The 27,005-nt window shown below is 43.5% G+C and overlaps 2 protein-coding genes across 7 annotated transcripts in view; one reads left to right on the forward strand and one right to left on the reverse strand.

The window, feature by feature from the left end:
* Positions 1-5,689: 5,689 nt before the first annotated feature.
* LOC139391078 (paired mesoderm homeobox protein 2B-like) lies at positions 5,690-7,575 on the forward strand. The gene is made up of 3 exons (XM_071138582.1): positions 5,690-5,930; positions 6,583-6,770; positions 7,144-7,575. The coding sequence occupies exons 1-3, from the start codon at positions 5,690-5,692 to the stop codon at positions 7,573-7,575; spliced, it is 861 nt and encodes a 286-aa protein (XP_070994683.1).
* A 1,443-nt stretch (positions 7,576-9,018) lies between these two features.
* Positions 9,019-27,005, reverse strand: part of LOC139390520 (LIM and calponin homology domains-containing protein 1-like) — a 153,139-nt gene continuing 135,152 nt past the window's right edge. For 3 of the 6 annotated variants that reach the window (XM_071137681.1, XM_071137680.1, XM_071137679.1), the window contains 18 exons: positions 26,093-26,219; positions 25,825-25,985; positions 25,094-25,580; positions 23,624-23,959; positions 22,974-23,085; positions 22,563-22,693; positions 21,654-21,759; positions 21,334-21,414; positions 20,639-20,670; positions 19,898-20,020; positions 17,370-17,462; positions 15,178-15,342; positions 14,746-14,843; positions 14,409-14,579; positions 12,929-13,012; positions 12,200-12,308; positions 11,608-11,710; positions 9,023-11,247 (listed from right to left, as the gene is read on the reverse strand). In XM_071137681.1, coding sequence (XP_070993782.1) covers positions 11,222-11,247; positions 11,608-11,710; positions 12,200-12,308; positions 12,929-13,012; positions 14,409-14,579; positions 14,746-14,843; positions 15,178-15,342; positions 17,370-17,462; positions 19,898-20,020; positions 20,639-20,670; positions 21,334-21,414; positions 21,654-21,759; positions 22,563-22,693; positions 22,974-23,085; positions 23,624-23,959; positions 25,094-25,580; positions 25,825-25,985; positions 26,093-26,219 — 2,545 coding nt within the window. In that variant the 3' untranslated portion in view covers positions 9,023-11,221. Of the gene's footprint in view, positions 11,248-11,607; positions 11,711-12,199; positions 12,309-12,928; positions 13,013-14,408; positions 14,580-14,745; positions 14,844-15,177; positions 15,343-17,369; positions 17,463-19,897; positions 20,021-20,638; positions 20,671-21,333; positions 21,415-21,653; positions 21,760-22,562; positions 22,694-22,973; positions 23,086-23,623; positions 23,960-25,093; positions 25,581-25,824; positions 25,986-26,092; positions 26,220-27,005 lie in introns of all 6 variants that reach the window. The other 3 variants (XM_071137684.1, XM_071137683.1, XM_071137685.1) reach the window with 3 other exon arrangements.

The raw sequence follows: 27,005 nt of genomic DNA on the forward strand, positions 1-27,005 counted from the left end.
ACATTACAATGCGCCGGGATACAATCTTCAATATAATTTCACAATGACCTTGACGTGTTATGATGAATTGAGAGACTAGGTCTACTGTAATTGCCGCTCCCCTTGACGCCGCACCAGTCAGCGCGACATCCGCTCTCTCATTGGCCAATTTGGGGTTTTAACATTAAAAAGCGCTCCATCATTCTTGATGCGCTGCCCTGTCCGCCTGCCGTCCTAGCCTCCCATTAATCGCTTAATTCCAGTAAACCTACGTGTACACAATGGCCCGCTGTCTCTGGCTAATGCATGTGTGATTAAGCTTTTAGCCCGACCACACGGCGATATTAGCCAGCAGGTCTTTGCCTTGTATTGAGCCCAAAATGCCTTCAGGGGGCCGGGGGAGGAACGCGTGGGGATTCGGGGGGCTAGTTAATGACACTGACCCTCACTTCCCCAACAGCCATTCAATTCAACAATAATAACGCTCCAAGCAGCTGATTTATGAAACTGGAGCTAATAATTGTCAATTGCTAATGGGGGGGGGGGGGGGGGGGGGGGGGGGGGGGTATAATGCCAGTATATGCTAAGTAAAATATGCCCTCTCTTTCGCCCGCCACTGGCCTGACACATGACGACCCCCGCACGGCTACTTAGGGGAGACAGCTAGTAAGGCTTTGACAGCTTGAGTTTAAGTCGTCCCCAAGACATTTTGGGTTTAGGCCTACATGTGAAAAGTGTAGGCCTAACACAGCCTAGGCCTATGCTTATGTGTAAAATGTGTGAAATAATGGCAAACAAAAACAAGTTGACTATAGGGCTACTATAAAATACATTATCTTTGTTTTGATCAAATGAATAAAAACAAACAAAAGATCTAAATATAAAAATGCATATTGTCATAAAACGGTGGACAGTCTTTTATATTTCCCGGTTTTACCTCATGGAGTAGGCATGCAGTCATATCCGCCAAAACTCTGATAAATTAACACGCAAACGATGTCTCGAAGAGGGGAGGATTCACTTACTAAGTTTATTTAAAGAGAGGGAAATCGCATGAAGGCCATTGACCAACGTTAAACAGCACGAGATGAAATGATGACATGGGACTCTGATAAGAATTTAATTCCATCTCATTTTGGACGATTTTATTAACCACATTTTTGAACACTGGCGAGAGATTTAATGATCACATCTTTTCAAAATCTTTACTTCAGGCTGGTCGATGGCATGCGTTAATGTCGATTTAGAGGTTTGAGTAATTTAGTAATTGATTCCTAGCCTATAGCTCTCGCTCCTGCCAGGTCTGCGTTCGATTGTTAATCTTATCCGGTGGAATACGATTTTTATGCTAATCCAGTCGCTGGTCTATGTCACTTGGGAGGCCCTCAAAATGCTTCAAATGCAGAGGAGCAACCCGAGGAGGGCAGACAGACCACAAAGCCTTCGACCCACGAAGGTGGCCGGCGAAGTTTGGAAGACATGGATAACGTCATAAAAAATATTAGATGTTTATATCTTGCAATTGCATCCTATCAACTTGCTTTGATCCACACACGAACGAAGATGGCTGATTTATAATGCTCAACCTAATCATAATCACTATTATCGTCATCATCACCGCCCACCATTATCGTCATCAACATATCCTCATTTTGACCATATTGTCATCATCATAATGCGTAGTACATCATTATGTTGAGGCAGAAAGTAGGCCTCCCACAACTAATTGCAGTAGTTATCAAAGACCAGAAAAGTGTCCATCGAGTTATTGTATTCTGGACAGCACAACACGCTTTTTTTGTGTGCGTGAAACTTTTCGTCCAGACATCAAAAGAAAGAGCCCACTCTTCTAATTTCATTTACCTCTTCCCCAGATGTCACCTTCCATCTGTGCGCGTGGAAACGTGATGCGCCCGGTGACGCGCCACATAGCCTATTATTTTTTTCGCAGGGAAATCATAAAATCACATTCTTACATCGACATCTTCGTACTCACTTGACTTGTATAAAAGCTTTATTTTGACATAGAAAAGTTTGCAAGTCAAATTGCTGCGGCGATGGATGTAGGAAATAAAGGGAAGAAATTGGTCTAGGTCTAATAAGGATATATTATGTGACAAATGATTTCCCATTGCTATCGAAAAACAGTGACATATTAAATATGCTCATAATTCCATTATAATACGAGATTAGTGATTGCTACATTTTGCACTTGAAAAATAACATACGTCTCAGAGAGCACGCCATAGCACAGTGGTAAAGTTGTAAACAATTCCATAGCCTATTCGTTTATTTGATGTTTGGTGCTGTGCGTTTTATTTTCCCTTGGTACTTTAGTGTAGGCCTTAATAATCTCAATATCAAATTGAGATATCAGACGAAATTGTCAGGAGAACAAGCCGAATGAATATTTTATGTTGAGCTTTATCATCAACATTGCCTTCGGCTTGTGATTCGACCCCACCCGGAACACGCACGCCCTTATTAATAACCGTTTTGATAACGGTAAGTTTTCGTCAGCACGAGTAAGACATTATGTTCAATGTGACAGAGGTTCCTCCCATCGCAGTGTCTTCATCCCCCTCTCTATTTTTCCTTTTTGTGAGTGTGATATATCCAATCCATCCACAGACAATGTCATTTTGTTCCTCTGTTTTGTCCCCCTGTCGACCCGCATTCCTGTATTGCTGAGCAACGACAGAGCCCACTAAAAGAAGAGGAGTTCCTTGTCCGCCTTTTAAATGTCTCCGGCTATTGTGTGGCACTTGCCAATGAAAATGTGGTGTCTCGCACGCATCGCAGTTGTTCTGATTTATTTAAGTGATAGTATGGTTGCTGTCATTTATGTGTCGAAGGATAACAAATGAACTGCAGGTTCACTTTGATGAAATAACCATTATGTTACTGTAAATCCCGGATTCCATGCACTTGTGATATTTGTTTTTGAGATAATGCTTAATTTCAAGTGGGAGGACTTGTTAACATCATCATTACCGAAAGGGTAATGCGTAATTGTATTTCAACCACTTTTGAAAAAGGCTCAACTCACAGTCTGACTCAAATCTTATTTTACTTCGTTGATTTTGAAAACGTGTGTGTGTCGGCGCTGTGCCTGTGCGCGTGTCTTTCAAATGTGAGGACGAGCGTAACATTCTCGAATCAAAATATCAAAGGTTTTAACTCTGAAATTGTATTCCGCCCAACATATTTCGAAACCAGTTGATAGAATAAAGGGAGATGTTGAAAATATAAAGGAGGGCGTTTCAATGACTGGTGGACTATGGTGGACTATAGGCCGGTCGAATAAAGATCCATTTGAATGAGAGAAACGGATGGCAAACGCTATAATTATATTTGCCTCGGCAAAAATATCAGAAAGGACTTCTCGGTTCTTTGTCCGTTATTAGATTAATTCATAGAGATGGCTTCTTTTGCGGTGCCAGACGCGTGGAGGGAGGACGGTGAACCAGTTGGTCTTTGGTTTCAATAATCAAATTAACCATGTGGTAGGCTTTACAACTTTAAGTCACAACTCGCGTGTAGAAAGAAAAATAAGAAAGAAAGAAATAAGAAAGAAAGAGACAGCATTTACATAAAAGGGACTGGGTTGTGTCAAGAAAGAATTCCTTCTTATTGTCGTTCATCATTGAATTTGCAACGCTTAAAGAAAAGGGGGAAAGACACTGAAACGCGTCAGCAATTGTGGTGGGGAAAAAAACTATCGATCGAATAGGACTTCATTAGCGTAACATCTTCAATGTTATGCTCGTTTTTGTTGTTGTTCAATTGCACCTTGCATCTCCTATTTTGAACATCATCAAAGAAAATGGGCCTACTTTCTTTTTTAGGGACACCAACAAAGGGTCAAAGCCTTTATCAGTTTATTTCAAATAATTAAAGCTCTATTTTTGGCAGATGCCTTCGTTTCATTTTCATGGTGAAAATGTTTTGAAATAAATACATTGAATGATTGCCCTCAAATTGACGTTAATCTTAGAGGGGTTCTTTGGAGGTACCTATCCCTACAGATGTGTGCAGTGTGCACATCCCTGGTTTTATGGTTGGAGACTTGGAAACAACTTGTCAATTTATTTAGTATCATTATCATGGGAAACATTCGTCTTCAATCGATGCAGAAAAATATCATTGCGCCTAGACACATGTACACCTTTATTTTGATACACTTCCGTTGGGTAAAATAAAATAATAATAAAATAATCATTATGCAACGAATGAAATGTTGCTACACAGCATTTTTCTTTAGAAAGGCAATAATTCCTTGGGGAAATAGTCTGTGGACAAAACATAAAATGATGACATGTAGGTTATGAGCACGAACGTGATCAAATGAAAGAACAGTACAAAAAGGTTCACCTTATTACCAAAACCAAATTAGCCTAATATTGTGTGCCTAGAAGTTCCGATGGCTTGCTCACAACTTAGTTACATTAATTAGAAAGATTTTTTTTGGCCAAATGCAATAAAACGAATAACAACCTAATTCGAATCATAAAAAATTACCCCCGAAGTTTAATTGAAACACGCCGTGCACATGAAGTGTGATTTAGAAGATAAAACATATTCTGCGGCTTTACCTTTAAGTAATTGAAATAATACAGGACTATCATAATTGTTTTATAGGAATAGACTATACCCATCCAGTATTTAATATAGGAATATCCTATATTCCTATAATAATGTACATTTTTAAAATGAAACGTGGCCGGTCTGGCCTACCATTTTGTTTTCGTTCAGGCTACTTTCGTTTCGTTTGTTGAGACAACAACAGTCAGACAACAACAATGGTGGTAGGGCAAAATAACACCAAAAGTCCAATAATAGTAATAAAAGTAATATTCAAAAATTATTATAGAATTATTACAATAAAAACAACAATCCAACCTTGTGTACACGGTGTGTAATTTAACAACAATACAGATCTCATACGCCCCTGAGATCTACCTTTGTTGTAAAATGACGCATGAGCTAACATTCTTACAAGGTATAGCATTCAGGCATCCGTACTTCTAGCCAAGAAAGAATGCAAAACAGTGTGATCAAAAGGCAAGAAGAGAGAAGGGGAATACTATCTGAAATTCTGCCCAAGGTATACGGTCGGTTAAAAGGCTTAAAAGCTTGGGGAAAATTGGATCAGGGAGAATCGTCACCCAACTTTCATTATTTCCAAGTGGTGTGATTGAATTAAAGGGCAAGATGGTGGTTAGAAAGGAGAGAGGTGGATAGCGCGCTGGGGCGTGGGGGGGGGGGGGGGGGGGGGGGGGGGCTTGGCTTCATAATGGCGTGGTATTAAATTCTAATTAGAGATGCAGGGGATCAATGATAGGGAGGTTGGACAGCGCGGTCCCACAGTGCCAGCCCAATAGACTGATGAGTTATTGTCATGTAAAAAAGCGCTAGCAATAAGACCAAACGCTTTGCTATTGTCCAAGCGGAAAGAGCCAAGTTTATTATGAGGACTATATGCTCTAGAGACCTGAGGCTAGGCGGCTCTTAGGGGGCTTTTCATAAAACAGGGCGAAGCTCCTATAAAGGAGGCCAGTTTTGGAGCAGGCGCTGAGCAGTGCACATCTACCCACGGCCTCTTTCCAAAACAGTCAAATCCAAGCAATTCATTTCTCCCCAACATATCTCGCGTTCTTATCATTTTTCCTGGGAAGTGCGGCTTTCTTTATCCACGGAGCCTTTTCAAATGTATAAAATGGAGTATTCTTACTTAAATTCCTCTGCCTACGAGTCATGTATGGCCGGGATGGACACGTCAAGCTTGGCATCAGCCTACGCGGACTTCAGCTCGTGCAGTCAAGCCAGTGGGTTTCAGTACAATCCGATCAGGACCACGTTTGGGGCTACCTCCGGCTGCCCGTCGCTCACGCCGGGGTCTTGCAGTCTGGGGACCCTGCGGGACCACCAAAGCAGCCCGTACGCTGCAGGTAAGCAACCGCCAACTTTGTCCACCACTCCACGCTCTCTACCCGGGTATATAGGACGTCTTGATTGCATTTGAAAATGGAAATGTGTTTAGTATTTACCAAACGAAATTTGCTTACACAAATGAAATAATTTATCACGTTAGAAGCGATTGCAGGCAATCGGTAATTCAGTTACGGGGTTACACTATACCAGTCACACCCAAACCGCCAACAAAATTATCTTAAGCTGCCAAAATGATAGGCATAATTTATTTACTTTGCGATGAGACATAAAGCTTCGAAAATAATTAGATAACCAAAGACTAAAGCTCATTATTGACACGGAATTGGAGTTACAATAGCAACTACCGGGACAGATGGCAACATTATGACAAGTTTCCAAACTTGAACCCCAATATCAAAGCAAGAATTAGTTTACCATTACAATTAACCACATTACATTTCATCACTGGTCTCAATTTAGCACTAATCCACAAGAAATCTAACAGATTATAGAATACAATAACAACATAACCCGATTTTCAACAGAATCATTATAATTCGGATTGATTTTAATCTGACAACATTGCAATTACATATGATCAAATCTTTCTATTACTCTATAGCTATTGCCATTGCAAATAAGTTTAATGTTGACATTTATTTCCCCCAGTTCCTTACAAACTCTTTACGGATCATGGTGGACTGAATGAGAAGAGAAAGCAGAGGCGCATTCGGACCACTTTTACCAGCGCACAGCTCAAGGAGCTCGAGAGGGTTTTTGCTGAGACCCACTACCCGGATATCTACACACGAGAAGAGCTGGCGCTCAAAATCGATTTGACTGAAGCCAGAGTACAGGTAGGCTATGATATCCGGCGCTATCCTCACCTCATCAAAGCGCACTCGAGTCATTACGAACAAGGCTCCCTACTATTATTTTGGGGTTAAAAAAAATTGTATTTCGTTTATTACGAATTTTGCCAAAATCAGGTCCATACAGAACCCCTAGGCTACACTGTTGTATGCTTATATGTGAATAACTACACATTTGAGGGTTGTTTTCCGACGGTCAATATGCGGATACAGTATCATATTGCATCATCCAATATTGACAGAATGACAATGGTTTCAGTCATTTACATATACAGTAGTCCCATTTGATTTAATGACAATTTAAAAATAGCTCACTATCAGTTGTCTAAATCTTTTGGATCTGTTTTTCGTTGTAAAGGTGTGGTTCCAAAACCGACGCGCCAAATTCCGCAAGCAAGAGCGCGCGGCATCTGCTGCCGCTGCAGCTGCCAAGAATGGCTCCGGGAAGAAGTCGGACTCTAGGGACGAGGACAGTAAAGAAACCAAATCTACCGATCCTGACAGCACCGGAGGACCAGGGCCCAACCCCGTCCCGACGTCCAACTGCAGCGGGCCCAGTCCAACCAGTGGCCAGGTCAACATTTCCAGCGGAAACGGACAAGTGGACCAAGGGAAGACATCAGTGTCTCCCGGCATGTGTGGAAACACAGCGATTCAAGGCTGGGCTTCTGCCCCCGGCACCATCACCTCTATCCCGGACTCATTGGGTGGACCGTTCGCCAGCGTACTGTCCTCTTTGCAAAGACAGAACGGAGCCAAAGCTACGTTAGTAAAGACAAGCATGTTCTAATACAGCGGAGACCCATTGACAAAATCAACAAGATAAACATGGTTTACTGACTCCGGTGACCGAGGAGTGTTGAGTCCGTGGAAGGAGGGATGTTACAAGACAGACAGAAGGACACTGATAGGCCAATCATAACCGCAGTTGTAAAAAGATGAAGATTACTACTTTTATTTTTTTGCCTCACGCCTTCCTTCTCGGTTATCGTCTGGTAGTATTGTGGTCATTCTGCACTTATAACTGTCTGGTTCAAGTAACCACTAACAGCTGCGCATTCATACGCAGTCCCATCATAGGACCAGATGTCAAAATATATCGACACTGTAGGCTACAAATGCTTTTTTTAAATTTACATTTTTTAAGTTGCCGACATTCTGATTTGACTGAAGGTGTTTGATATATCGAATATCTCCGCTTATTATCGAATGAGACATCAACTATTTTGTCATTTTCCTGACGCAACTTGCTAAGTATAAGTAGCCTATACGTCACTGTTTCAGGGCTCATGAAGAATGTAGTTTTTTTTCTCCAATTGTTGATATCAAATGAACTTGCATTATTTCCCAAAAAAAGGCACAAAGTACAACAGTTCACCGCTGACAGAAATAAGTAGGCCTAATTGTTTTGTGTGTTTTTGTGGCTCAAATTGTATAGCGTTAATATGTATTATTGTATCCTATAGTTGACCATAGGCCATACTCCCCTTGTAGAATCACAGTCTTTTTTGATGTTTTACAAAGTTACAATTGGCAAATTTATTTTGCGTAAAAAAAAAAGGGAATGGATGCAAACATTGTATTTATTTCATTTTTATTTGCATGTCGTCTTTTCTGTCCAATTTTATAATATTTTCCCCCATTTTGTGAGCATAATGTAACATGTTTTGTCCAGGATTTGAAAGCTATTTATATGTAGGTAATGAATGCTTATATTTAAGAAGGAAATATTTCTACATGTTCACATAGTTTTCCAGGTGTACCATTGAAATGGTTGTTGATGATAAAAATAATAATCAAATTTGTTTTGTCATGTTTCTCTTTGTACATCTTTAGACAACATGTAAGCAAACACCTTAGGCTACTATTCTGCATAGAAAATATTTAAAAAAGGTTAACCAAATTCGCACATAAATTGCTATTATCTTCTGATTCCCTAATCCACGTCAAATTGACATATTGGTTCTCACAAATTAAATCACATTCTTTAATAACTTTTGTCATGGATTCTGTAATATCTTGTATTACTATGCACATCTATAATATAAGTCAACTAATACACTGAAAGACACCATTCTGGCGGCCGTGGCCCATTCTAATGGCTGGGGATTGACTTCAGCACCATGGACAGCGCATCCCGCCAGAAAGCACGCTTTCTGGCAAGTTGAGCCGATTCGCCCACACGCTGCTGCACATTACTTCATAATATCATATAACTACAGACACCCACAAGTCCATTTATTTTGTTACATTTTATTTATAAACATACAGTATACTATAAAGCCATTGCATTTGAACATCACATTTATCTATATTCGGATAGTGTTCAGGTGAATATTACAATAAATACAGAACTTAGACATAAAATATAATTCCCAAGCTATTCATCCTGCTAAGACAATATCGATATTTCTGTCTCAAAGATGCCCCCCCCCTGCAGAATTAGACGAGATTTATTCATTTCCTAAGTAAAAGTTAAAAAAAGACACAATCAAAACCGAAGCTTAAAAATACAGTATGTCAGAAAAATGTACCCAGACGGGCAAAGTTGTAAGCTACATTTGAGAATGGATCATACATCCGATACAAGAGTAAGCTATGGATTTAGTTCGACATAGCAAATGATTTGGAATAGGCCTACGTCCATTTGAACATACAACTGGTATACCTTCTCAAACTGCTGGCACTGATCTTTAGTTTATATCCAACCAAATGTTACTCACGTGCAACTGCTGGTAAGACCATTTTTAGCCATTATTTCACAACGCAACAGGTAGGCCTAATGATTTTTTGTTGTTGTGTGTGTTGAAAATGGTTTTCTATTGCTGAGCATTTACCAAAATCGTCACCACTGTCAACAGGGCATAGAGAGGCATATAGACTCATTATAATACAATACAAACATACGGAAACAATGGCATTTTTGTTGTTGCTGCTAAGGGCTGATATTACATACTTCCACCATATGTCTTAGATGTATTCTAAATTCGGTGTTTAAATTGTAAAGACTATTACTGTCACGAAATCACGAGAAAACAAATGGAAGGTTTGGTAGGCTCTGGCATAAGTCCCCCCAAAATAAAGGGGGATATCAACAAAAAAAAAATTGGAGTGGGGGCGATTTTAAGTCCTGGTGCAGTGTCCTCTGTGTTTTAGCGCTATTTCGACAAAAACCTCCAAAACCTACCCCATCATACTCAAATGAACAAACACCTCCCGTTCTTACTAGTCATACTTAAGTGGACACCGTAATTGGGTTCCCTTCCCTGGCGTGTGCAATCACCTGCTTACCTAAGGCACATGTTTTGTGACATTTCAAGCGTGACATTCCTAAAGATAATTGTTTAAGAGGAAACCGAATGGTTTAGTACAGTAGCATACATCCGTACTAAATGACACATGTTAACCTCCACAAGCGCAATCCAGTTCACATGCACCGGTTCCTGTTATTGCTCTAAAATCAAGTACGTCTAACTTTGTAAGCGGATATTTGTTTCGAGCAAAGAAAGAGAGAAAAGGAGGACCTTTTCAGGCCAAAGTGCAATGTTACGGTAATGTATATCCTAGTAACAGCGCGGTATATATTTTAAAAATCCAGTAGGCTACTAAAGCAATAGGGAATAAATAAAAGATAAACAGCCAATTTTCGAGCTTCCTGTAAATATAAGAAAGGCAGAAAAACAATTTTACTCCCGGAATTTAAACCAGCGTTTGGATTAATTGTGGTTTCAGCAAAAATCTAAATCAGGAGGAAAAAAAATCAGGCTTTTCTAAGACTTTTGCTGACCATCAAGAAATAACCCTAAAGACCTCAAGTCAGCAAAATGGAATGCACTTCTATTACAATACTTGACACTTTAATTCGAAATCTTGACAACCTTCTTAAGGAACAAATTAAAAGCTGAAGTTACAAACGAAAGACTAATAAGGCCTATCTAACAACCTCCATACAAGAGATTCAAAGAAAAGGTTTTCTTATTAGCAAATATTTAGTCTAAGTCCCAAACTCAGTTTGTTGGATTTCATTGCATTGGTATTTTCAGGAGTTTCCTTTTCAGTTTGGAAGTGATGGAGGCTGTCATACTGTCTACACCAAATATACAGTATCAGAGCTCAGAATCAAAATGGCCACCATCTTCACAAGGGCTTGTGGGTGCATATAGAAACGAGGAAATGAGAACCTCTGAGCTGTAATCATACAGGGCCAATATAATCCATAAGGCTACTACGATCAGTCACTAATATTCAATGCACACACAAGGTCAGGAATATTTTGGCCCATTTCAATCAAGTCATGGGATGTGAATTGCAGATATTGCAACAAATCCCAACATAGGCCTTGACAAACAAGACACATTTCACACATATGTCGATTACTGGAGAAAAAGGAAGAATCGAGACAATTTCTCCGTAATCCTTGTGCTTTCCCAATGTCGTCACAATGTGGTTGGCTGGCCGGCTGCTGTAAAGAAATAGAGCAATATTAAGCACAACTGTAAATTCTCTAATAGATGATCATCATAATTCAATTGGACTAAGGAAAAATACATGTATTTCTGTGAGGCAATTTGGTAAATGATACTCCTGTATCAGCAAAATGAATACTGTGAAAAGGGCAATAAGTTAATCAGTGTGTGATGTAGCTATTTATCATGTGAAAGCAAGGAAGACAAAGGTGTGTATGCGAGAAAGAGAGAGTCTGTATGTGTGAGTTTGAGAGAGAGATAGTCTGTTATCAAGTATGTATACGTGTGTGTGTGTAAGCGGGGATGTGAGTGTGTGTGTGTAAGCGGGGATGTGAGTGTGTGTGTGTGTGACTCACAGCGGGAGCGGATGTAGCACTGGTGGCAGTTGAGGAGGCCGTTACGAATCCTCACGTCTGTCCCCGTGGTGGTGTCACCCAGCTGCCCCTTACAGACCCCACACTGCAGGGTGAACAGAGGGGGAAGAGGAAGAGAGCGAGAAATACAGGGAGGGAGAGAAAGAGAGAGAGAGAGAGAGAGAGAGAGAGCGAGAGGAAGGTGGATGCAAAGTAAGACATGGGCTTCGTTTGAATACTTTGAAAATGCATAATTCTTTCCTTACTTCCTTGTAGTAATCACTGATACGACAAAGCTGGCGGCATCGGTTAAAGTATTGACGAGAGAGGATTCGAAAAGGTTTAAGCAATATGGTAATTCCTTCACCTTGTCTTCTGATTGGTTGGGTGGGATATTTTACTTGCCCCTGTACTATCCTTAAAGATCAACCAGGAGAATCTGGGGGGGTTGGACTGAAATTTATCATCAAGTGCATTAGTCATGGCCCTGTGGCTACTACCTATGGATGGATGTGGCGCTGTGACGATACGGCGCTGACCTAACACAGCCTGCCTCAGCCTACCTCAGCCTGCCTCAGTCTGCCGTGATACGGACCTTAAAGCACTGGATGTGGAAGTAAAGGCTGAGGGTCTCAATGATCATGGCCGCCCCTTTGCCCAGAGGCTGGCCGCAACTGGAGCACAGCTTCTTACCGCTCACTGACCTGCAGGGGAGAATATGGTCCCGATTAACACAGATTGACAACTGAGCAGCACAAACTGAAAGCCCGCGCTGCCAAATGAAGTATGGTCCAGTGATAGGGAATGGAACATTTAGGGATTGAGGCTTGTAGATTCCTCCTGACTCGCATATACTGTAGTAAAAGCCTATGAATCTACATGTGTAACCTTTATTTAACTCGGCAAGTCAGTTAAGAAACATTTCTTATTTACAATGGCCAAACCTGGACGACGCTGGGCCAATTGCATGCCACCTTATGGGACTCCCAATCACAGGCAGATGTGATGCAGCCTGGATTTGAACCAGGGACTGCAGTGTACCTCTTGCACTGAGATGCAGTGCCTTTAACAGCTGTGCCACTCAGGAGGGGGTGTGTTCTATTACTACAGTATATGTGACTCAGTTATACCAGTTTGAGATACCAGAAATGTCTTCTATAGAACTGACATGATTGCCTTACTTTTCACAGAGATCAAACTTTGCACTTGCAGCAAGTTCAAAATCCTTCTCAATATAACACATGACAGACGCAGCAGTGAGCGGCCTCAAGGAGCTGAGTTTGGCGCCCTCTGGTGTACAATATGTCAACATGTGACAAAATACCTGTTTGGAGATGGAGGCATGTCGGATGGGCATGTGGTGGGTGACTTTAATGGACTGGGCCCCATGGTTTCAATAGAGCCACACCTGGAGATGAAGAGCAACATGCAACATGATGACCTGCCTTGCAACATGGACATGATTGAATCCATTAGTATGAATTGGACCAATCAAAAGTATGGGAGGTAAGCAAACAATATTGAGGTTCAATCGGTCAGTGTTTCTCAACTCCAGTCCTCGAGTACCCCAAACACACATTTTTGTAGCCCCGGACAAGCACACCTGATTTAACTTGTCAACTAATCATCAAGCCCTCAATGATGAATCAGGTCAGTTTGTCAGGGGCGACAACAAAAACGTGCGCTGTTGGGAATTCAAGACTTGAGTTGGGAAACACTGTTATAGGTGAAAATACAGATGTTGTTGCCAATTCTGTTGACCATACAGTGTGCAATATGGCTGCATTTGACACATTTGCACTATAGGCAGTAGGTTTACCTATATGTGTTCTTATTTTATTCTTATTTTTTTTTCATCTCTTTTGAACCACCAACAAAATGACATTTTTATTGGTTTGGACAATTATAAATAAGGGACCTTTTTTTTGTGTGAATTTGTAAAGATATCATCTCTTGTTGTCATGAATCTATAAAGCCTTCACTGAATCCCAAATCACTCCCTTTCCCCCGCAGCCCTCCATTTGCTCATCCACGTGTGCCTCCGCCATATACACAAGTGCCCCGAAGCTGACGGAGTAAAACTCATCGAGGGTGCATGGGGGCTAATTACACCCTGCGACAGCCACTTCCAACCAAGCCAGCAAGGCTGCATGACTCAGAGCGAAGTGCTATCTCGACATGCACCGTGGCGCGTTTGGAATTATGTGCCGCTCAGAACAACATGACGGAGAGTCGTGCCTAATTTATATGCCACGTGAATTTGTTTATGTGTCTGATATTGAGAGACTTGACATGTAACAGATTAAATACCTCCCAAATAATAAATGTTTAACTGTTTACCGGGCTTTATGTCTCGTAAAAGGATAGGCTGGATTTGTTCATTTGAATGTTATGCGTGTTTTATTATTTCAAAGTAGAAACACAAATTGCATCATTCAAGTCACCAGTGTGTCCCAATGTCGATGGGTTTTATTGATCCCCCTCGCCACTCTCTGGAAGTCACCCTCAGAGTTTTTCGTCAGCGACACGTGACAACGGAGGGCCCTCCGAGTGAGTTGGTAGGGGCGAGTGGGTGGTTTGAGATGAACAGTTTATCATGACAGTGAGGCAAGGCCACCTGGGTAAAAGGCATGTCCATCAAACAGATAGGAGATGTGGAGCAGCATTCAATAAACTCACTTAAAAACAAAAAGAGAAACCTCTCTGCATGATACAGTGTATATTAGCCTGTGAATGATAGAACAAACTCAACACTCACGCATGCACCCTGACCCCACCCCACATCCCTCCGCACCCACACATACCTCCTGTCCCGAGAGGGCGTCTGTTGGCTGGGTTTGGCGCAGTCTAGTAAGACCTCTGGATGTTGTTTCTTGTTGGGGGGCTGGGGCAGGGCCATGGCGGGAGGTGCTCTTTGGCCGTTCCTCAGACTCGGAGTCAGCTTGTCTGTCTGACTGCTGTTCTGGCTGATCGAGCTGTGGGCGATTGATTATTTGCTTAAATGATTGATTAGTTTCACTTTGGGTACAATTTAAAAAAAACATTTGTCATTAATGAACCATGGTAATAAATAGAAAGTCATCATTTTCACGCCCATTGTAGGGTTCAAGGGCACACGCACGCACACGCTCTCAGACTGACCTAACTGCTGTGTTCAGGCTCTCATCTCTGGACGCTGTGCTGATGTCACTACTCCTGTCGTTGTCTTGTCGTTTCCATTCCACACTCTCTGTGTTCCCCTGGTGGACGAAGAGAGATAAAGGCCGTTTCAAAGGGCTAGTTACAAATCACCCTAAAATCTACTGAAACACAAAACATACTGCCTTATGGGACATATTAGCTGTTTAATAAATTCAAACGGTTAGTTCACAATTTCACTGGATTAGTGAAGTCCACGTCCCTACTCATACACGGAGTATAATGTATTTGAACTGTGTCAAGTTGTATTACCTTAAAATCCAGTGTAACAAAAAAGCACATTGCCTCTTTGCAGATATTTACTCTTGAATAAAATGGCTCATTCAAAATGTTAGATTGATTCCAAAGGTAACCCAAGATAACGTCTCCTCTCACCCCCTGCCTCTCCAGCAGCTCCTGCTTGCGTTCCCAGTCGGCCAGCGACCGGACGATGGTGTCCTGGGGGTCCATTGGTGTGGGGGCGTCACCCCGGATGGGTGAGGGCAAGTTGCAGGAGAGGGGGGTCAGGGGGGCCACAGTCTCTTCTAGTATCCTGCGCTCCTGTGGAGGGAGGAAAGGAGGGAGGGAGGCAAGGATGAAAGAAGGCGGAGGGGGGGGGGGGGTAAAGGGGGAGGGGAAGGAGGGAAGATTGAATGACGAAGGCAGGGAGTTAGGGCGAGAGGGAGGGCAGAATGCGGGAAAGAGTCATTGTAGGGAAAAGGTAGGAGGACACTTGTAGGATGATAACAAGTTTGTTTTCAGTCAGCAGTCACATACATACATACAGGGGCTTCGGGAAGTATTCAGACCCGTTGACTTTTTCCACATTTTGTTACGTTACAACCTTATTAAACAATTGAGAAAAAAATAAAAATCCTCAGCAATTTACACACAACACCCCATAACGACAAAGCAAAAACAGAAATACCTTATTTACATAAGTAATTCAGACCCTTTGCTACGAGACTTGAAATTGAGCTCGGGTGCATCCTATTTCCATTGATCATCCTTGAGATGTTTCTACATCTTGATTGTAGTCCACCTGTGGTAAATTAAATGGATTGGTAAATGATTTGGAAAGGCACACACCTGTCGAAATAAGGTCCCACAGGTGAGAGTGCATGTTAGAGCAAAAACCAAGCCATGAGGTCGAAGGAATTGTCAGTAGTGCTCCGAGACAGGATTGTATCGATTGTGTTTTAGTACCCTTCTGGGGAAGGGTACCAACACATTTATGCAGCATTGAAGGTCCCCAAGAACACAGTGGCCTCCATCATTCAAATGGAATAAGTTAAATGGAAGAAATGGAAGAAGTTTGGAACCACCAAGACTCTTCCTATAGCTGGCTGCCAAGAAGGATCTTGGTGAGGGAGGTGACCAAAAATCTGATGGTCACCCAGACAGAGCTCTAGAGTTCCTCTGTGGAGATGGGAGAGCCTTCCAGAAGGACAACCATCTCTGCAGCACTCCACCAATCAGGCCTTTATGGTAGAGTGTCTAGACAGAAGCCACTCCTCAGTAAAAGGCACATGACGTAAGTTGAATGGGACAAAGTACAGAGAGATCCTCGATGAAAACTTGCTCCAGAGCGCTCAGGACCTCAGACTGGGGTGAAGGTTGACCTTCCAACAGGACAACGACCCTAATCACACAGCCAAGACAACGCAGGAATGGCTTTGGGACTAGTCTCTGAATGTCCTTGAGTGGCCCAGCCAGAGCCTGAACTTGAACCCGATCGAACATCTCTGGTGAGACCTGAAATAGCTGCGCAGCAACACTCCCCATCCAACCTGACAGAACTTGAGAGGATCAGCAGAGAAGAATGGGAGAAACTCCCCAAATACAGATGTGCCAAGCTTGTAGGGTCATACGCAAGAAGACTCGAGGCTGTAATCGCTGCCAAACGCGATTCAACAAAGTAAAGAGTAAAGGGCTGAATACTTATGTAAATGTGATATTTACATTTGACATTTTTTATAAATTAGCAAAAATGTATAAAATCCTGTTTTTGCTTTGTCATTATGACATATTGTGTGGAGATTGATGAGGGGAAAAAACAATTTAATAAATTTTAGAATAGAGCAGTAACCTAACAAAAAGGGGTCAGAATACTTTCCGAAGGCACTGTAGCCTACCAAGCTACCAACTACTTCTCACTGGAAGAAGTTAAGCTACACTAAAGCTATCCATATGAAGAAGATAGATTCCTTAACTAAAGTTACTTTGAAAAAGTATTACTTAAAAACTATATTATGTCAATCTGAAATGTCATAGAATACAAAATTACAAGAACGGATCACTTTGGGGTCATATGTTAACAGAATGTGTCATTTAGCCTGTTAAACACAAAAACAATGTTTCAAGTGCGATTTAGGCAGGACTGATGCCAAACAAGAAAGGAAATGATTGCCTACTTCACTCATATTTATTTAATTTAAAAAAAAAAAGTAGCGTAGTTCCAGTAGTTAGTTACATCGTTACATGTAGTTCACTACTCCCCAACACTGCAAATACACACTCCCAACCCTGCCATCTTTGTCAAGTACACACACACGCACACGCACACACACACGCGCACACACACACACCTCCTCATGGTACCGCCTCTCCTCCTCTTCCACTTCTCTTTGCGCTCTCTCCCACTCCTGTTTCAGCTTCTCCTGCTCACGCTGGTACTTCTCCTGTTGTCATTGGCAACGAGAGATGGCATACATTCATCAGCAACGACAACGGGAGATTTGAGACAAACAAAAGTAAAGTGGTAGGTCAAACATACAGTATAACGCAAACGTCAAGCAACCCGAAGGTTGCATGTTTCAATCTCATCACAGACAACTTTGCAACTACTTAGCATGTTAGCTAACCCTCTCTTGGTCTGACAATCAGCGCTGCAGCTCTGCAACCCCACAGACGTCTAAAGTTTTGCGGGAGCGTGCAATTGGCATGCTGACTGCAGGAATGTCCACCAGAGCTGTTGCCAGATAATTGAATGTTCATTTCTCTACCCTAAGCCGCCTCCAACGTTGTTTTAGAAATTTTGGCAGTGCGTACAACCGGCCTCACAACCGCAGACCACCGGTAACCAAGCCAGCCCAGGACATCCACGCCAGGCTCCTTCACCTGCGGGATCGTCTGAAACCAGCCACTCGGACAGCTGATGAAACTGTAGGTTTGCACAACTGAAGAATTTCTGCATAAACTGTCAAAAAACGTCTCAGGGAAGCTCATCTGCGTGCTCGTCGTCCTCACCAGAGTCTTCACCGGACTGCAGTTCAGCATCCTAACTGACTTCAGTGGGCAAATGCTCACCTTCGATAGCCACTGGCACGTTGGAGAAGTGTGCACTTCACAGATGAATCCCGATTTCAACTGTACCGGGCAGATGGCAGACGGCGTGTACAGTGTTGTGTGGGGGCGAACAGTTTGCTGAACGGTGTGAACAGAGTGCCCCATGCTGGCGGTGGGGTTATGGTATGGGCAGGCATAAGCTACGGACAACAAACACAATTGCATTTTATCTGTGCTATTTGAATGCACAGAGACACCGTGACGAGATCCTGAGGCACATTGTTGTGCCATTCATCCGACGCCATCACGTCATGTTTCAGCATGATAATGCACGGCCCCATGTCGCAAGGATATGTACACAATACCTGGAAGCAGAACATTTCCCAGTTCTTCCATGGCCTGCATACTCACCAGACATGTCACCCATTGAGCATGTTCGGGATGCTCCGGACCGACGTGTACGACAGCGTGTTCCAGTTCCTGCCACCATCCAGCAACTTGGCACTGCCATTGATGAGGAGGAATAACACTCCACAGGCCACAATCAACAGCCTGATCAACTCTATGCGAAGGAGATGTGTTGAGCTACACGAGGTAAATGGAGGTCACACCAGATACTGGCTGGATTTCTGATCCACGCTCCTACCTTCTTTTCAAGGTATCTGTGACCAACATATGCATATCTGTCATGCAAAATCAATAGATTAGGGCCTAATGAATTTAATTCAATAGTGATTTCCTTATATAAATGATAACTCGGTAAAATCTTTCAAATGGCTGCATGTGACGTTTATATTTTTTGTTCATATTTTTTGTTTTTGTGATATAAAGCCTTTATAAGGTTGTACTTCGTTGAAAGTGGGACTGAAAGACCTCCGCAACAGATGGTGTGCAATATAGAAGACTCAACTTCAGACTCATTTTGAAATATGAAAACACCGGACCAACTTTGATTTTGAGGGGAACTATCCATTCACGTTGGATTTCATCTCAATTCATAACTCAGTTCAGGTCTGTAGGAAGCACCATTGAGAAAAAGGAAAAATGTGACTGGAAAAAAGTGGGCAGACACAAACAGCACGATGAAATGTGTAAAGATGAGAGAAAATACAAACCAGCAAAAAGCTGCCAAGCAAAGCAATAGACACACCATACAATGACAAGGGTGTTTAGGGGTCAAAGGTGACAAGGGTTCATGCTTCAGCCAAGCAAACCCTGCGGGTGGATCTCAATAGGCTAAATGGCTTTCTTTCCTCATCTCCTCCCTTTCTTCTGTACAGATCCGAGAATATGGTGAGGATGTGAGGATAGAGGAAGGTTACTTTGGAGAATTGAGACATCCTATGATGGGTGGATAGAGGAGGAGTGTGAGGTTGATTGGCGACAGATTTGAGGATCTGGCGAGTGAATGTGAGATGCAGGACATGCCATAGCACACAGTGTTTATTGTGCAATGCTGCTAACGTGTGGCCACTGTCTGCCCAGCAGTGAGTAGCAGATTGGGGTTCGACTTCAGATTCAGAGCAGGCAGATGCCTAAGCAATATTGTGGTTCATTTAAATGTGGCTGCAAGCTAATAGAAAGCACCCGCTTTGGGTAAATGTAACTGGGGCTGAAGACCATATATTCAGTAAACAGCAGGCTTACTCAGGCCTAGCTTTTGCTAACGTCAATAGAGCATCAGCTTTCGTTAACATATTTTTTGCAGAATGCTAACTCAGGCCTAGCTTTTGTTAACATATTTTTAGCAGCATTTTAACTCAGGCCTAGCTTTAGCATGCTAAGTCAGGCTTAGCGTTTCTGTCTTTAGTAGCACAACTCAGGCTACCTGAAGCATGCGCTCCTGCTCTTGCTGCCACCTTTCCTGACGCTTTCGTTCCTCATCTGGGTCCCAAGCCCAGCGGTCACCCCGCTTAGCCTGAATCACTACCGGGGATGACACCTGAGTGACCTGATAGGACCCATCCGGGGCTCACACACACACACACGCACGCACGCACACACACACACACACACACACACACACACACACACACGCGCGCACACGCACACACACACACACACACACACACACACACACACACACACAAAGCATGCATACGCCAGCCCACAAACCGAAGTACACACACACACATCCACAAATAGGGAAGAGAGGAGACAGACAGTTGATCTACCACAACACCATTTCCATGCTAGCCAAAGGAGTCCTACTAAGGAGAGAGAAAAGAAAGATGAGGGGATGAAGGGAAAAGGAGAAAAGCAATGCTGGGCACTCTGTACATCATCCTCATTTAATAGGTTGAGCCAATGAAGAATGACCAATCAATCATTGGGGTCTTAGGGAGGTCCTAAATATATGACGACAACAACAAAAGGATTGTGCTCAGTCAGCACAAAACAGAAGATTACTCTCTGACATGGAGTGAAACGGGGAGCCACCTAAACTCGCCCAATAAGAAACATGTGGCCTAATGAACACATTTTGGCTCAACCGGATGAGAAACAATTTTTTTAAAAACCTTCAGAACTCAACCAGGAAAGACTATAGGAGCCGTCACAACCTACTTACCGGCACTTTACCACGCTTCGGCTCCTCCCCCTCTATGAAACAGAAGTAGAGTAAAAAAGGTAGACAGTTAGAAAACAAACATCTTGTCAAACACAGGAACTGATGCTGAGTGGACACGGCAATTTTTGAAAAATCATCTCATTTGGTAACTACGCTGTCTTGGTGTGAACACATGGGAAAAAGCTATTTCCATCATGAATGTCATGGGGAGGAATTAGGGAATGAAGTGAAAGAAGGGCAGGGAACAAATCAAGGTGGTAAGGCATAAAGTTAAAGACTGAGTTGCTTAAAAAACACGAGCTGTGAGGTATTTTGTTAATTACCGAGTAGCTAACAATTCCAGTTTCCATTTTGGAGATGGTCTGTGCAAAAGGGAACATTCAACAATGCTGCGCGAAGTTGCTCTTATACCTGTAGTGGCACGGTAGTTACACTTGTAACAATGTTGTATTAACATTGTTAATGTAGTAAAAGTACAACATTATAATACCAACTTCATGTAAAATATAATGGGATCCACTGAACACCAAATAGAAAACAAAAAAACAAAAACAAACAGTAGATTGAAGAAATGGGTTTCCAATGCCGTCACCCAGCCCCTGGGGAAGCACTGAGGAAACCCTACACAGTGTATGAGTATGTGAACTCCAACGGGGGGTTACAAGGCAAGCCCAACTATTCACTGAGCAGTTTACCTGGTGGGGCGAAGAACTCCCAACGTAGGCCTAACCTAGGGTTGCCGGTTTCTGGCGGATAACTGGCACTGTTAGCCAGCTCTACAGCACAAGCGAGAAGGGGGGAGGGGGAAGGAAGGAGGCAGGGGGTGAGGAGAAGAGAAGGAGGGGATAGATAGAGAGATCAAAAGCAAAAAAAATACAGAGTGCCAGTTGGAGAACCAAGGGAAACAAAAGAGTTGGGGTGTGTGATAGCAGAGTTCAAAGGGCTGTGTACAATAAAGACTATTGGGAAAAGGTCGTTTGAGGTTCATCCTCATCTGAAAACACATTTTGATTACCTGTTGTGGGAGCCTCACGTGGTGGTTTGTTTCTGACAGGTCCTGGATCAGCCAAGGCAGCAACATCCTCTGCACTCAGAGACAATTCCAGGCTGGGCTCACTGACCTAAGATCAGAAACAGAAAAGTCATAAACAGAATGATCAAAACTTGACCAGGAGAAATGTCAAAATATTTAGTTAGAATGTCGCAGATATAAATTGTATTTATATAGCTTATGCAATACCCTATTCTACACAGTATGGAATCATGCCCATTGTACATAATGCATTTCTATCTGAAAGTTAAATGGGGCTGCACCATCCCGGGCAAAGCTTCTGCACTCTTTGAAACATTAACGGTTCCTCCAAGAACCCCTCATCTATAACCAAATATGAACCCTTGACTAGCAATGGTTCGTTCTTTGAACTCCAGGGGTTCCTCGAAGATCTCCACGGTTCTTCGAGTCACAACTAATTCCATGGAGGCACCCTGGACTGGAGGTATGGCTTAGTAGGGGGCGTGGCTTTCAGATACAGGCGAATAATATTGATAAAAGCCACCATGTCCTAGAGAGATTTACACGGTTATCAAAATGTCCAACCAGGGTAAGCATACATGAAACCCTGCCCTTATTTGAAGTGTTTTTAAAATGAACGGTGGGAAAAAAAACGATTGGAACCATTTCCCTTTTGACTGCTAGGTTTTATGGGTATTATGACTCATACTGTGGTACTCTATTGAACCCCTCCCATCACAAAACATTTCAGGTTTGAACATTGACACAGAGTTTCTCGAAGACCCTTTTTAGAATCCTAAAAGGTTCTTCCAGGCTCCTTTATGTTTAAGAGTGTGCTTGGGGTAAAGCAGGGCACAAATGATTGACTATTTGGAGTATTGGGGCCATTGATTGGTAGGAAGGTGATCTCACCTGTGCAGTCATTGGCTGAGCTTGCTGTGTTGCGTGCACTGATTGAACAGGACAGGGGACTGTGGCATTCGGTCTGGTCGCTGTGGCATTCGTACACACTTCTGTTTGTTCCTTGGTAGCGCGTTGTGAGTCTTTAAACAAAACAGAGACATGTTTAGCTGCATCAGAGTACAGGTTCCAGACAGCGGGGGGTCATAATGTGACGTTAACCACGGGAAGACCAAGTTGAATAAATTGTTTAATAACTTAAAGTGTTCATTCTCAAGACAGACAGCGAGTAATACATGACTAGCAAGAATATTGAATAGCAAAAGGACTGGATGGGTTCTAGAAAACAGCATAAATGGTCACCACTAGGTGTCAGGGTAGCAGAGGTTAGACCGGCATTCTAGGTAACCCAGAGGAACAAACCTATAGCTGGAGAGGGCTGTACTGCAGCCGCTGCCGTGTTGGGCTCCTCCCCCAGTGGGCCTGCAGCAGACCTGCCGCCCGCCTCCACAATGCTCTCTGTGCTCTGCAGCTCCTGCAGGGACACACAAAGGAAGAAATACTCTGTTACCGCATCCTCCACATTCCTTTTGTTGAAGTTATGACCTATCTGACTCAGTGTTGCTTTATCCTATCTATGACTGCATGCCAGACTAAGAACAACACACAGGTCTGGTTGATACGTGGCTTTCCACCTAACAGTTTTCAAGACTTATGTTGTTACGACGACACCTTCCTGTCCGACTCCAACTGATTGAACAACACGCCTGTTCACTTCGTTTAGATGCTGAAATCAAGTGGCCCACCTGGCGAAGAAGATGCATATTTCTCAAAATTAGAAGGCGTTGCCAATTCCTTACACGTATCCGTCTTTCTACGCTCATTGCACATTTCAAAAACAAAGACGAGACAGCTGGCGCTGACAGTCTGTGGCGCTAACAGTCTGGGGCTACAATGCTGCTAGCGGTACGTGGTCTATTCAGACCCGTGGATCCAATGACCACCCTTTTGACAACTTATATTTTTTTTTCAGAGAAACAAAGCAGGCTTGGCTGCATGTACTGGAGCCTCACCGAGGGCAGTGAGGTGGGCCGGCTAGGTGGGATGTACTCCTGTGCGTTACTCTTCTCCTGGGCATCACCTTCTCCTGGCACTGAAGAAGGTGGCACTGCGGTGCTTGTGCCACCCTGTGCCAAAGTTGTCATGGCTGTTAATGGGCTCGCCCTGGGGGAGGGGCTATGTGTGGGTGGGGGAGTGGCCACACATGGGGGTGTGTCGGAAGGGTCAGAGGAGGAAGTAGGCGTGGCAGTGGAAGGGTAGAACCGTACAGGGGTGGTTCTTCCGTCGCTCTCTGGAGTGGTGACCTCATCGTTTCGCATGTCGCCGTTCACTTGCAGCAAGCCGTCCACCTGAGTACACAGACTTAAGACTTAAAGAACAGAAACATGCACGCGCATACATATGTGGACACACATGAACACATGCCCACTCCACAAAGATGCATTTCAATCTAAAAATCAAACACTAAAACCCCATTTTAGAGACACTGTGACTGCATCCTCACCCCAAAAAATATCCATCAGACAGGTAACTGAAGAACAGTCAACTGGGGTGAAACATCCCAAATACCACATTCCACAGCAATGACCGCAATATGACCAGACAGTTCTATTCCAGACCATCCAGACCAGCAGTTGCCCCATGTTGTAAATAAAACCATAACTCTGGCCCATTAGCTGTTCAACTAGCTCCTGATAACACGCTGGGACTGAATGAAAGGCTGTAATGTATGTGTGAGGAGCGCCGAGTGCTAACTCCAGACACACAGGGGGGTTGTTGAATAGAGGGGGGACTCACTACCCACAATCACCCCCCTCAGTCTGTGTGGCCCTCTTTGTCTGCCTGGAGATCCACTTCATGTTGAGAGGGCCTACTTGTCAACTTTTTAAGTCAATATGGAACAGAGCCCCCCCCCCCCCCCCCATTCAGGCGGAGGCTCCACTCGGCTCCAAATAAGACATTCCAGCCACTAAAGTGGAAAGAAGTGGCTCCCCGGTTTGTTCCCGTAATAACCGAAAAACATGTCAACTTCCTTTGGAATAGGCCCATTTGACAAATCGCTCTCCACGGATGAAAATGAGCACCCTGTTGTGCTAAATTGAGACGTCACAACCCGACTTCGCAGAAAAAGGATATGGGATCCCTAGCCTTCTGTCTAAAAACATGACACTCAATTGCCATGGTTTCTGTCTGCTATTCCAATGTGAATGCCAAGATCAGGGACCTTTTCATATAATACATGTCGGTGTGCCCGGCGAATACTAGGCTGAACAAAACGTTCCAACTACTTCAGGGGACGTTAGTATCGAAGTATCTGTTTAGTATCGTAACACTTCAGGAAAGCTGCCCTGATTTGTCACGGGAGTGCAAAACAACCCCACGACACCCATGTAATTTGAACCCTGGCCCACACACCATTTTATAGAAAAAATACACTAGTGATAACACTGATAAAACCCATTAGCTTGCCTTTTGTGCCTCACCTTGCCTGGATTGGGTTCCGCCAGCATCTGCATGCCCTTGGATTGGATGTAAGGCTTGGGCGTCAGCAAAGGAACAGATTTAGGCGAGGCAGCCTGGATAGAGGGGCTTGGTTCAGGGGTGCGTGACTGAATCTGGGGGCGATGAGACTGACCCTGGGGGAACCCCGCTACTTGGGCCTCGACGGTAGCGGTAAACTTGGGCGCCGGGAGCGACTGCTGCCTCAGGTACTTCAGAGGACCATTTGGATCTTCTTCCGGGGAGGTTGAGTTGGGAGAGCGGGAGCTGGGGGTGAGGGGGAGACGTGTGCTGGTGGCAGTGGTGGGATCTTCAGAGACGCTCCTGTCCAGCAGCTTGGGCAGTTGCAGGCGCTCCAGCACCGCTTCACTGATGGTGAAGCGCTGGGCGTAGCGGTGGAGGACCAACGCCGCCTCCTCAGGGGTGCGGGCCGACTGGTAGGCCTCGCGGAGCTCGTTCTCACGACGTTCCCTAGGGAAGGAGACACGGGAGGACAAGGTGAGACAGGGGCCATGTGACTGTTGTTGAAACATTTCTGTACATTGCTACTGATCTCTTGATGCAGTTAAAAGCAATTTTAAAAAAGCCAGGATGCGATAAAAAACAACAGTCTAGGATATAAGAAACATGAGAGTAGGTATAGGGCAATACTGTACATTGAGGCAACCAACCATATGGAAAGCAGGGTTTGACCTAAAATGGCCTTGTGACCTACTTCTCCTCCACGATCTCCCGGTAGGTCTTGATACTCTTCCTCCTCTGAGAAATGGCCCCTCCCTCGCCCGTCATCAGCTTCTCCATCATCTTCCTCTCCTCCTCCTTTTTGATCAGGTCCTGGGAGACGCTTCTCCTGCGACTCTTCCACCGGGCTAGGTCCTAACACACAGACACGTCAGTGTATGAGTGCATGAACGTGTGAGTGAGTGTGTGTAAGTGTATTAATATGTGTGTGTGTGTGTGTGTGTTTGTGTGTGAGTGCTTACGTCCTGCCAGTGGTCCTCTTCCTCCTTCATCATGTTGTACTGGTTGTGCATGAGCTCGTGGCGCACCTGGCTGTGGTGAGGCAAGCTGGGGTCCTCCTCACAGCGCACGTCAATCATACTCACACTCCTGAGAAAAAGAAAGGAGAGGAAAGAGACATGAGAGGGGGGAGGAGTTCTAAAGAGATTTACTAGGAGAAGAGTCATGCATACGGTATGGACAAATATTTGTTTTTATTTCCAGGCACATAAGATGTTTTCTGGAGCTTTGGAGTTGTCGTAGTTCAGCCAGGAAAGGTCGAGGTCAAACAGGCTGGACGGTCAAACGCTTCACGGATACAACTTCTATAGGTACTGAAGTGGTCCACCCAAAAGGAACCCAAAAGGAACTCATTATTACTCTGACAATAGATCTCATTGCACGACCACAAATATTATATTACAGGATATTATTGTTTTGTATCCATTAGTTTGTATCATAGTGTGAACTATGCAAAACAGAAGGCACCAGAGATAATGTGAATAAAGGCAGATTATAACCACAAGTAAGCAACATGCCATCAAAAGGTCATGCAGTGAGGTCATACATTTTTGTTGTTGTTTTGGCTCTGTACTCCAGCACCTTTTGGATTTGAAATGATACAATGTCTATGAGGTTTAAAGTGCAGACTCTCAGCTTTAAAGCGGCAATATGCAACCTTTTGGGGCTACCCGGCCAAATTAACATAGAAATGTGTGTTATAGATCTGTCATCCTCATTGAAAGCAAGTCTAAGAAGCTGTAGATATGTTCTATGTGCACTATGCAGAACTAGCTCTGGCATTTTTCCTGGTTGCTAAAATTCTAATGGTTCGCCTACTTTCAGTTTATGTGACAAAACAAGCAAGTATAGAGTAGAGAATCATCTAAACCACTG

The sequence above is a fragment of the Oncorhynchus clarkii genome, chromosome 31 (genome assembly GCF_045791955.1).
Source record: "Oncorhynchus clarkii lewisi isolate Uvic-CL-2024 chromosome 31, UVic_Ocla_1.0, whole genome shotgun sequence".
NCBI classification, from domain to species: domain Eukaryota; kingdom Metazoa; phylum Chordata; class Actinopteri; order Salmoniformes; family Salmonidae; genus Oncorhynchus; species Oncorhynchus clarkii.